The 11,855-nt window shown below is 36.5% G+C and overlaps 1 protein-coding gene and 1 non-coding gene across 2 annotated transcripts in view; both read left to right on the forward strand.

Annotated features, from left to right (window-relative positions):
• Ipo7 (importin 7) overlaps positions 1-11,855 on the forward strand; it is a 41,523-nt gene that overhangs the window by 27,466 nt on the left and 2,202 nt on the right. Inside the window, exons 11-24 of the mRNA XM_021167077.2 lie at positions 1,519-1,595; positions 1,721-1,837; positions 3,495-3,584; positions 3,981-4,146; positions 4,290-4,450; positions 5,416-5,544; positions 6,080-6,146; positions 6,229-6,354; positions 6,887-6,984; positions 8,080-8,175; positions 8,536-8,756; positions 8,849-9,054; positions 10,035-10,241; positions 11,273-11,389. Of these exons, the coding sequence (XP_021022736.1) occupies positions 1,519-1,595; positions 1,721-1,837; positions 3,495-3,584; positions 3,981-4,146; positions 4,290-4,450; positions 5,416-5,544; positions 6,080-6,146; positions 6,229-6,354; positions 6,887-6,984; positions 8,080-8,175; positions 8,536-8,756; positions 8,849-9,054; positions 10,035-10,241; positions 11,273-11,389 (1,878 nt within the window). The remainder of the gene's footprint in view (positions 1-1,518; positions 1,596-1,720; positions 1,838-3,494; positions 3,585-3,980; positions 4,147-4,289; positions 4,451-5,415; positions 5,545-6,079; positions 6,147-6,228; positions 6,355-6,886; positions 6,985-8,079; positions 8,176-8,535; positions 8,757-8,848; positions 9,055-10,034; positions 10,242-11,272; positions 11,390-11,855) is intronic.
• On the forward strand, positions 3,701-3,884 carry LOC115031616. The gene has a single exon (XR_003837291.1). It is a non-coding gene; the product is annotated as a small nucleolar RNA SNORA23 (small nucleolar RNA).

An 11,855-nucleotide genomic window follows, 5' to 3' on the forward strand; every position in this document is an offset into this window, starting at 1 on the left:
ATTTCTGAGTTCGAGGCCAGCCTGGTCTACAAAGTGAGTGCCAGGACAGCCAGGGCTAAACAGAGAAACCCTGTCACGAAAAACCTAAAAAAAAAGCAATCTAAGGATAGCTTCAGCTGAGTAAGACACACATAGGAGAACAAGAGACTGGCCACTACCATATCATGTACTGCTATGGTTTGTACCTCTTGTCTTTACACAGAAAGAAGTGAATGGAATAAATGGCTAGGTTTTGTTTGTTTTGGTTTTTGATTCTCACCTACCCAAGGGTTTTTCTAACAGTCCTGTCTATCCTGGCCCTCACTTTGTTGACCAGGTTGGCCTGGAACTTACAGAAATCTGCCTGCTTCTGGATTCCAAGGGCTGTTATTATTGCACCACCACTGCCTGGCTAATAAAAAAATTTTTTTAAAAGAAAATATTTAAAGTTTTCCATGTTTAGATTTAAGATTATGGAAAGGCTACCTTCTTCAGCTTTATAAATTATAAAGTCTAGTACATTCTTTGAGGCCTATTCATTCATTACTGCACTTTTATTTATTTATTTTTTAAAACAAACTTGTCATGATCTTATTGAGGTGTGGTAGCTGGGTGTTTTCTGACATATGACTTTATAATTTTGAGTCTCAGATCAGGTTGTATGGATTGGGACCTGAAAATGAATATTGGTATTCACATGAAAGCTACATGAAATTTAAAAAGTTATATCACTAATGTTGTCTTCTGTTTGGATCTTGCCTATTATAACTATAATGTGAAAGTTTTTTATAATAGTGTTTTTTAAGAACATTAGTAAAAGTTGGTGGATGAACATTTCATTTTTAAAGGAAAGACATGGAATCTGGGTGTGGTGGGTCCTGGCTCAAATGGTAAGATCTGACAGGGAAACCCAGTCAGATCCCGTCCCAAGAAGAAAACAAACAAAGAACCCCAACAATTTGCAAAATTGTAAATTTTTTGTTTTGTTTTTAAGGAATTGGTCTCATTAAGTAGCTGAGGTTCTCTCAAGTTAACCTTGAAATTGATGGAATTTTAGATGTATGCCTAGATTAATTTTCTTATACTAGGGAAGATTTGAAGTATTTATATGCCTTATTTCCCAGTGGTGGGGATCAGATGTAGGACATTGTGCATGCCATCCGATCTTTCTACTGTAGAGTACACCCTAATCCCATCAAACATGGTTGGTGTGGGTTTTTTTAAAGATATGGGCTAAACTTGCTACTTCAGCCTCTTGAATACTGGAATTACAGGCATGCACCATCATATCTGATTCAGGCATGCACCATCATATCTGATTCAAGGGCTTTGATTTTTTTTTTTTTTACCGAATATAAATTGCAGATTTCAGAAGTTTTTTGCAAAGAAAATTAGTAAACCAGGCACTGTTTACTAATGTAGACATCTACAATCCTTATAATTGAGAGTTAAAAGCAGGAGGAAGAGAAGTTCGACCCTGTTGGGGAATAAAAGCAAAATTTGTTTTCTCTAAATCTTTATTTTATATTTGTTTTCTAGATGTGTTTGAAGATTTCATTTCTCCTACTACTGCTGCTCAAACACTTTTGTTTACAGCCTGTAGCAAAAGGAAAGAGGTAAGTTAACAAGTCGATAACTTTCGCTTTATCATTTTAAATATCTGCAGGTTAACTGTTTTTAAATGTTGATGAGAGGGGTTTTCTGTTGGATATTCTATAACCTATTCTTTATTTCTTTTCAGGTACTGCAAAAGACTATGGGATTTTGTTACCAAATTCTTACGGAACCCAATGCTGATCCTCGGAAAAAAGATGGAGCCTTGCATATGATTGGCTCTTTAGCTGAAATACTTCTAAAGGTATTTGTGTATGAGTGAGAGAAAAAATTATATACTTATTGATATATTTAATTATATTATATATATTTACATTTTATATATTTAATCATATATTGTAAATGAATATATTACGTTTACATTTAATTATGTATTAATATAAATTTCCATGTGTGTTAAGTGTAACCCATATGTGCAGTGCCTACCTGAAGAAACCAGAGAATACTGTATCTTGAGTTACAGGCTTTACAAATGGCTGGTGTGGGTTATCAGATCTGAACACGGGTTATCTGGAAGTGCAGTGAATGGTTTTAGCTGCTGAGCCATCTTGGCAGTCCCTAAATTAGTTGCTTGCTCTTTTGTTTTTTCTTTGCTTAGTATAATATGTATACTTTGCAGTTTGTCTATTAGAAGTACATAACTGGCTAATGAACCAACAAACCTTCTGGAACTGAGTTAATCCTGGGCCTCTGGTGGTAGTACAGAATTTCTACATGTTGTCTTCTGACATCTACATGGCACCGAGGCAAACACACACATAAAGAAATTTAATAAGCGGGGCGTTGGTTGCACACGCCTTTAATCCCTGGACTTGAGAGGCAGAGGCAAGCGGATTACTAGGCCAGCCTGATCTACAAAGTGAGTTCCAGGATAGCCATGTCTACACAGAGAAACCCTGTCTCGGGGGAAAAAAAAAAAAAACCACAGAGACAGAGAGAGAGAGAGAGAAATAAATGTAATTAAAAGTTTTGAGCATTCCTTCTGAGGTTTGTGTAGGGATGTATAATTTCATTTTGCATGTATCTAGGAGAATAAATTATTCCTCACAATTTAGACAGCTGAAAAACAGCTTAATTCCTCTGCATGGTTTAATTATTTTAATTATTTAATTATTTTGGTTTGATGTGTTTTTTCTACCTAGCTTCTAACTTGTGATACTTTTATATCTGAACTACAATTTCCAGTTATAAGCTATTGTTCCCAGTGTTTCCTTTTTATTTTTGCCATCTTAAGTTAACATCAGGTTTAATAATCTTTGAACAAGGTACAAGGCTTACACATGTGAGCCACCTTACTCGCCTACAAAGTGTTTTTATGACTAGAGCCATTTTTCTTATGTAACATCTCTCTCTAGAGTTGTTTGTTTTTCATGGTTGATCACATGGACACCGAAATTATGTGCTATTATCAATTTCTTTGGGATTTGAATTAAATTGTATTTCCTGGGAGTGTGCCAAGTCTGATTCCTGGAGATCAGCTCCACCTCCCATGTACTGGGATCATAAGCATTGTCCACTGTGCCCAGCTTTTTAGATGCTGATGATCAAACTCAAGCTTAATGCTTTTACTGAATTCATTTTCCTAATTATACTATTGTTTCAGTCTCAAATACATAATTAGACAAGTTTCTTTAGAAACATGGGCTGTTTGCTTTCTTATTAGAGAATTCTAAAATGTATAATTGCTGGAACTGTGAGGAGGATCAGAGGTGTGATTCATCCTTGGGAAGCAGGCAGTAAAACCATCAGTTCCACGCCAGTCTCAGATCAAAGTCCATGTGTTGGATAACATGAGATTTAGGGGATGAGAATCCTTTTGTGTCACTATTAGTCCCTTCTAACATTGTCATTTGTATTTTAAAATTATGTTTGAAAATGTATCAATTTTTTTATATTCACAGAAAAAGATCTATAAAGATCAAATGGAATACATGTTGCAAAATCATGTCTTTCCTCTCTTCAGCAGTGAGCTAGGCTACATGAGAGCAAGGGTAAGTTAAATAAAGTATTGAAATATTTTTATGTCTTGTAAGAAATGACTGAAAATTAAAACTTGGCTTAAAAATATTAAGACTTTTTTCTGTGAGTCTTTGTCTGGCTGCTATAGTGAATCCTGTGTGCATAGTTTTCATCTATGTCTGGTAGCAGTATCTGTCTGTGTTTTGCATTCAGATCTTGCTATCCACACAAAAGAATGCAGCCAAAGAATAACTTGGGATCATAGTACTGGCCTAGTGTTGTGTTTTTTTAACACATCTCCCACTGGCCAGCCTCCAAATTCCCAGACAGAAAAATTTTGAAAGAGCTTAGTTGGGGAAGTCTATTGTAATGTCTTCAGAAATACATGTGTGTATATATATATCCTTACTTCCTCCCTCTTTTTTAAGGCTTGCTGGGTTCTTCACTATTTTTGTGAAGTGAAGTTCAAAAGTGATCAAAATCTCCAAACAGCTTTAGAGCTCACAAGAAGATGTCTGATTGATGATCGAGAAATGCCTGTGAAAGTGGAAGCTGCTATTGCACTACAGGTGTTGATCAGCAATCAAGAAAAAGGTATGTCACAGAAACCTTTGCACACAACTGTCATATGGAATTCTAGTAACTAGCTTCATAGACTCTGTGAAAACACCTTGGTTTTTGTTGTTTCTATACCCAAGGTAATAACTGTTTGATAATGCTCCCCCTTTGTATTACAGCTAAAGAGTACATCACTCCATTTATCAGACCTGTCATGCAGGCTCTTCTTCATATTATAAGAGAAACAGAAAATGATGATCTTACAAATGTAATTCAGAAAATGATCTGTGAATATAGTGAAGAAGTTACTCCTATTGCTGTAGAAATGACACAACATCTGGTATGTTGTTTGAACCTGTTATATTATTGGATAGATGTTGACTTAGTTTTCTGTTTGATAGTATGTCTCAAGTGACTTGCCTTCCCTCAAAGCAAATATTCCTTGCAACTTACTGTGTACCATGTAGTATAAACCATTTGACTAATATTTAACTAGTTTATTTCTCACATGGTTCTATATTTTATCGAGAGACATTGTGACGTAGAAAAAGTGTAAATAATGTGCCTGAGCTGGGTGTCTTATGTATCACAGGACAGGCTTGTAGGTTCAGTATCTGTGGGTTTCCTGAGTGCTCAGAATAGCTCCAGCAACAGCTTAGTGTGTTCTCCCAGAGAACCTGGGTTTGACTTCCAGCCCTTCCATGGAGGCTGAGAATTGTGTGCAGCCCCAGTTCTAGATCATCCAACGCCCTCTTCTGGTTTATGTCACCAGGCACCAGGCATGCAAGTGTTCCAGGGATTCTTGAAAGTAAAACAGTCATTAATTGAAATTTATAAAAATACAAATCAGGAACTTGGTATCTGGGCATAATCAAATAAAGAATAAGAAATGACTGAAAATTAAAACTTGGCTTAAAAATGTTAAGACTTCTTTCTGTGAGTCTTTTTGTCTGGCTGCTAGCAATGAATCTTTTGGACGGATAATTTGGTCCTTTGGTACTGATTATATTAAAGATAACATAATGATAGGCATATCCTATACCTTGCCTCATATCCTCATAGTCTCAGTATGTAATCCCCCACATGTAGTATAGATCACAAAGACACATCAGATGGCCAGAGCAGTGCCGATTGGCTCTAGCCACTCAGTCTAGTTAAACCATGGAGAGGTGTGGTTGTGCTCTCTCCTTAGCAGTATGTTTGAGGCCAGCCTACATGGGCTATACAGAGTATACCGCCTGTGGGCATGTGTCTCCCCAGACCCCAGAACAAAACATTAAATACATTGCATTCTCATGATTCTAGGCAATGACATTTAACCAAGTAATCCAGACTGGGCCAGATGAGGAAGGAAGTGATGACAAAGCAGTTACTGCTATGGGAATTCTGAACACAATTGATACACTTCTGAGTGTGGTTGAAGATCACAAAGAGGTAAAAACTAAACAAGAATATAAAAGTTAAAAAAAAACTCATGACATTTATATAGCTATTGATTTGTCTTTGATTTGTGTGTCTGTGTATTACCAGTGCTAGTTTTATGTACTCCTTATAGCCTCACAGCCTGGCCTCATGACAGTGGTTGGCTAGAACTAATTTTAACCCTGCTTCCACTGTAGTGAATTTGGTGTCAATAATTGGACTCAGTATATGTGCTTTTAGATGTCTAAAAACTGTTGTGTAAACTTGATTAAGTTCTTTGGACTGAGCTTATGTGTTGCACATACTCAAAAGACATAATATGCTATCTTAAGAGCATTTGTCATGCTATCTTCCCACTATGTTATTTTTGTAAATGCGTGCTTTTTTGTTTTTTCCTTATGATGATGTGCCATTAAATGTCAGGGTTATATTTGTTCAGAATTTTATGGGTGATGTTTCAGAACAGAATCAGTGGGGGGTTTTCTGTTTGTTTATTTAACAAAACTGTGACGTTAGTTAGGACTTGTTACCGGTTCCTCTCTTCTAGATAACCCAGCAGCTGGAGGGGATCTGCTTACAAGTCATTGGGACTGTTTTACAGCAGCATGTCCTAGGTACTTCTTACACCTCTAATCGTACTGTTTATAGTACTTACCATGAGTAAGCCCTCATCACAACCTGCCTCTTCTCTTCTAGAATTCTATGAGGAGATCTTCTCTTTGGCACATAGTCTGACATGTCAACAAGTGTCTCCTCAGATGTGGCAGTTACTGCCCCTTGTGTTTGAGGTATTTCAGCAAGATGGCTTTGATTACTTTACAGGTAATCAGTGTGATAGTGTTAAAATAGTCTTAACTTTTCCTATGCCCCCATTGTCACTACTCACGGCTTATAATTTGAACACAGTGTGCACTCTCCTGCTTTAACTGCTACATTATTTAGATAATGGTTAACAATTAATGGCTAAGGATGAGATGTATATTAATTGTTGTTGTGTTGGGATTTTTGGTTCTGTTTGCTTTTTAAATATAAACATGTTCCAGAGTTATTTATATAAATAAGTATACATGTATATATTGTTTTTGTTCAGTATAAAGGGTAAAGATATTACGTTGTCATATTTGCCATATAAAAAAAATGAAGCTATTTTCTTATAAAAATGTATGAGCCTGGTGTGATGGTGCCTACATATATATACCAGCATTTGGAGACAAGTCTATTAGGAGTTCAAAGTCATCTTTGGTACCTAAATCAGCTTAAGATTAGCTTTGGCTATAAGAGACTCTTTGTTAAGAGTTGCGAATACACAAAAGGATACACACAAATGATTCTTTTCTTTTTCCTTTTACTGTAGACATGATGCCTCTTCTACATAACTATGTAACAGTTGATACAGACACCCTTCTATCTGATACCAAGTATCTGGAGATGATATACAGTATGTGTAAAAAGGTAGGCCTATTGGATAATGCCAGAGGACACTGAATTGTGCTGAACACAGCAAACCTGGATAAGATAAGGGCTTTAAAGTTATAAACAAATTATTATAAGGACTTGATTTACTCATGGTTGTGGGTCGAAGCAGGATTAAGAGTCAAGGTCAGCAGGGCAATGGTAGAGCATACCTTTAATCCCAGCACTTGTGAGAAGGAGGCATGGGGATTTCTAAGTTCAGGCAAGCTTGGTCTACAAAGTGAGTTCCAGGACAGCCAGGACTACACAAAGAAATCATGTCTTGAAATAACCAATAAATGAATACATAAAAGTCAGGGTTATCATGAGGTGTATAGCAAGTTGGATATATTGATGAATCAATTGAAATAAAACATAGAAAGTCTTTGGGTTTGTAATAATAATTCAATGATAGAGCACTTACCCAGCAAATAGAAGATTTCGAATATATAGGGTATAGCTTGAGGGTTTTGTTTGTTTTAAGATGAGACCTAGAGAGGTTTGCAAAAAGGGAATGCAAGTGTTTGGCTGAGTATGGTGGCACACACCTTTAATTCCAGCCCTGTGATTTAAAGCCAGCAAATTCCAAGCTACTCTGAGTTGAATGGGGAAACTCTTATCTTCAGACAAACAAACTACCCTCAAAAGTAGAACTAAAACTACTCTGCCCCACTCGGTTGTCTGTTTTATATTTTGTGGTTGTATGGTTGGCATGAGACAGATCCTCTTGCCTCAACCCAGGACTGGGTTATACTACTCTTACACTTGGTATAGTGAGTCTTTTCTTTGTTGTTCTTTATTAGGAGTGCCAGTTTTCCTTTAGAAAGGTTAGGTGTTCAGTCTTGTAACTTTGTGATAGAACTTAATATTTGTTAGCATGCTCGAGTCCTGAATAAGAATTCATAATATGCATATATTACAAACTAGGTTGCTAGAAAGGAGTATTGTAGGACAAATGACATCTAACCTCATTACAATCATCATATTTTACATAATCATTTAAATTTGAAATATAATTACATAGTTACACGTAAGAATGGGGATAATTTTTCTTATTTAAACTTTCTTTCACAATTTATATTCTGTGTCGGTCAGGTTCTCACTGGAGTTGCAGGAGAAGATGCGGAATGCCATGCAGCAAAATTGCTAGAGGTCATTATTCTGCAGTGCAAAGGCCGGGGCATTGATCAGGTCAGTGGGCCTCGTTTTCTGTTCCAGCATTTTTGTCTTGGTTGTATTTTAAATTTTTGATGGGAACATGTATATTCTTATATATACATTCTTACATATATTCATCGTATATATTCTTACAACCAAATGAGCAGCTTTGTTAAATGCTTGTTACATAAAATGACAAGAGTTTTCCTAAGTTAATAATGCATTATCAGTCACACTATGTAGGAACTTTCACTCTGTGAAACTTGGATTGAATTACAAATACTAGTCATCTCAGGAGACCGAAGATTCAGTAGAAGTAATGAGTAAGATAGCAGATTAAGCTAATTAGAATGTAATTGCAATCTTGTTAGATCTTGTAATCTCTCTTTACAGTGTATACCATTATTCGTGGAAGCAGCTTTAGAAAGACTGACCAGAGAGGTTAAAACAAGTGAACTCAGAACAATGTGCCTGCAGGTTGCAATTGCAGCATTGTATTATAACCCACACCTACTGCTTAATACCTTAGAAAATCTTCGCTTCCCAAATAATGTTGAACCTGTTACAAATCATTTTATCACACAATGGCTAAATGACGTTGACTGTTTTCTGGGGTAAGTAACATTAAATTGTAACTTCATGAGGTGCTTTGTCTAAGTAAATGTAATAGATAAAAGTGAATCACCATTTTTATTTACTGTTTTAGGCTTCATGACAGGAAGATGTGTGTCCTTGGCCTATGCGCCCTTATTGATATGGAACAAATACCACAGGTTTTAAATCAGGTTTCAGGACAGATTTTGCCAGCATTTATCCTTTTATTTAATGGATTGAAAAGAGCATATGCCTGCCATGCAGAACACGAGAATGACAGTGACGATGATGAGGATGCCGAAGATGATGATGAAACTGGTAAGTGAATAATGCTATACGGAAACATCCTAGGATCCTCATAGCCAAAGGCTCCCTAATCCATTCATAGGAAACCAGGGATAGTAGCCCAGTGATTGATAGTCTAAGACACTTCTTGTTTTCTCCCATTTAAGGTCATCGTACCCATAATGGTTGTTGTTGCTGTTGCTAAACTTGAAAATTTTATGTCCTTCTCATAGGAGACATTATTTAGCAATATTGAAATAAATTGATTGGAAGCACTGAATTCATTTAGGTGAAAGAGTCTCAGAAAGCTGGGCAGTGGTGATGCTCTCCTTGAATTCCAGGACTTGGGAGTCAGAGGCAGGCGGATTTATGAGTTCTGGGCCCACCTGGTCTACAGAATGAGTTCTGGGACCACCTAGGCTACACAAAAAGGAGTTTCAGAAAAAGCCAATGTAGTGGCACACACATTTATTACAGGAGTATGGGCTTCAAATGGTAAACAGAAAATTAGAAAGACAATTTGTGGTTATATCTCCAGTTGCTATAGTGCTCCCATAGCATTCACAGAGCCTGAATTTCATCCCAGCATCCACAACTCCACTCTGTAGGTAGAGGCAGGAAGATCTATTCCGCTCTATTCTGGGCTGCACAGGCACTGCACATTTATGGTGCGCTTACACATAGCAAACTACAATGAAGGGAATATTTTACTTGTAATAGAATGTACACTAGCAATATAAATTGATTGAATTTGATAACAATAATTGTTCTCACCAAATAAATACCTCACAACTTGTTCTCTTTTCTCTCTGGGTTTTTTAAGGTGGGTTCTCTAAAGCCCTGTCTTGAAATGAACTATGTAGACCAACAACGTTCTAACTATTTTAGTTAGGGTTCATGAAACTGTTTTTTCTTTTTTTCCTCACGATTTATAATTTACTAAGAGTGTTGAATTAATTGTCACTTTGCTGAGTAGCAGAACATTTCATTGTCATAAACAACTTAATTGGCAGAAGAACTTGGGAGTGATGAAGATGATATTGATGAAGATGGACAGGAATATTTGGAGATCCTGGCTAAACAGGCTGGTGAGGATGGAGATGATGAAGATTGGGAAGAAGATGATGCTGAGGAGACTGCTCTGGAAGGCTATTCTACAATCATCGATGATGAAGACAACCCTGTTGATGAGTATCAAATCTTTAAAGCTATATTTCAAAGTAAGTTACTTTCATATAGATAGAGCCATTTAACTGAATAAATTTATTCTTGTGTCTGTCCCTTAGACAAGAAGTGAACAAAGTATTTGTTCGCTTTGAGGTATAGGAATTCTTTCCACCTATTTTGGAGAATGCAGCTTCCTATGTCTTTTCTTTGTAGCCCTGGCTATCCTAGAATTCACTCTGTAGACCAGGCTAGCCTTTAACTCAGATACCAATAATTTTTTAACTCCCTCCCCAGTGTTGTGATGAAATGCATGTGCCAAAATTTCCCTAGCAGTTAGGGAATAATTTTAAAAAATAATTTAAAAAAAAATCCTGTTAACCATGCCATTGTGTGCACACAGGGGTCAGAGGACTCAGTCCTTCCCTACCATATAGGTCCTGGGAACGAATAACCCAGGGCCCCTGCAAGAGTAACAGCCACTGAGTTATTTCTCCATTATCGTGTATCAAGGATTCTTTTACCTTCTCTCCCTCCCTCCCTTTTTTGAGATAGGATCTTCTTTATTTCAGCCTTGGCCTATTTTGCTATCTTGCTGAGGAGGACCCTCAACTTCTGCCTTTCGTGCCTCTTGCTCCCAAATTCTGAAATCATAGAATCACGGAACACATGGCTTATGTAGCACAGGAGATCAAATCCTCAGAGCTTCCTTCTAGACAACCAGCCCTTGAAAATTGATATATGCACATTCTTCATCTACATTTAAGTTTTTATGTGCAATTTCTCCTATTCTATATTTTGTTCTGTATTACTTATTGTAGATGTGTCTCTAGTCCACATGTACCTATGGAGATTAGAGGATATACATAGGCCAATTTCTTAGAATTAAGAATGCTATGAACCATATGATGCCTTCATTTCTATAGTCTTATTTATTTATTTATTTATTTATTTATTTATTTATTTATTTATTGTGAAGTATGCCTTTAATCCCAGTGGGGTGACTGGATGGAAAGAGGCAGTTGGTTCTCTTTATTTCATTATTTATCTAATGTTCTTTCTCTCCTTCTCCTGCTCCCCCATACAGCTATTCAAAATCGTAATCCTGTATGGTATCAGGCTTTGACTCACGGTCTTAATGAAGAGCAAAGAAAACAGTTACAGGACATAGCAACTCTAGCTGATCAAAGAAGAGCAGCCCATGGTATGTTAGTGAGACATACTCTCTCTAATGTGATTAATGATTTTAGAGCTTTAAAACCTAGACGTATGTGGGGCTTGAGGTCTAAGCACTGAATTGTAGTATGAAGTTTTTTGGACTTACCACTTTTCTTACAAATATTAGAATCATAGACATTTCATCTTTAAACATTTCATTATGCATTTAAAAATGCATCCTTATATAATAATGCAGCCTGACCATTTTCTGGAACTATCTAATCCAACCTGCCATTTGAAACAAGGATCAAGCATAGCATTTGTATAAAAGCAAAACTGTTTGCTGTTTATAAAAAGGGATGTAATGGGGTGGGGGGCAGGGGTAATTTCAGGTTTAATTATTTAAAATAGTATTTTAGATTTTAGATTTAGGTGCATTTATTTATTTATTTAGTGATGGGTTAGGTGTTTTTTTTTTTTTTTTTTTTTTTTGGTTTTTCGAGACAGGGTTT

Source organism: Mus caroli, chromosome 7 (genome assembly GCF_900094665.2).
Source record: "Mus caroli chromosome 7, CAROLI_EIJ_v1.1, whole genome shotgun sequence".
NCBI classification, from domain to species: Eukaryota; Metazoa; Chordata; class Mammalia; order Rodentia; family Muridae; genus Mus; species Mus caroli.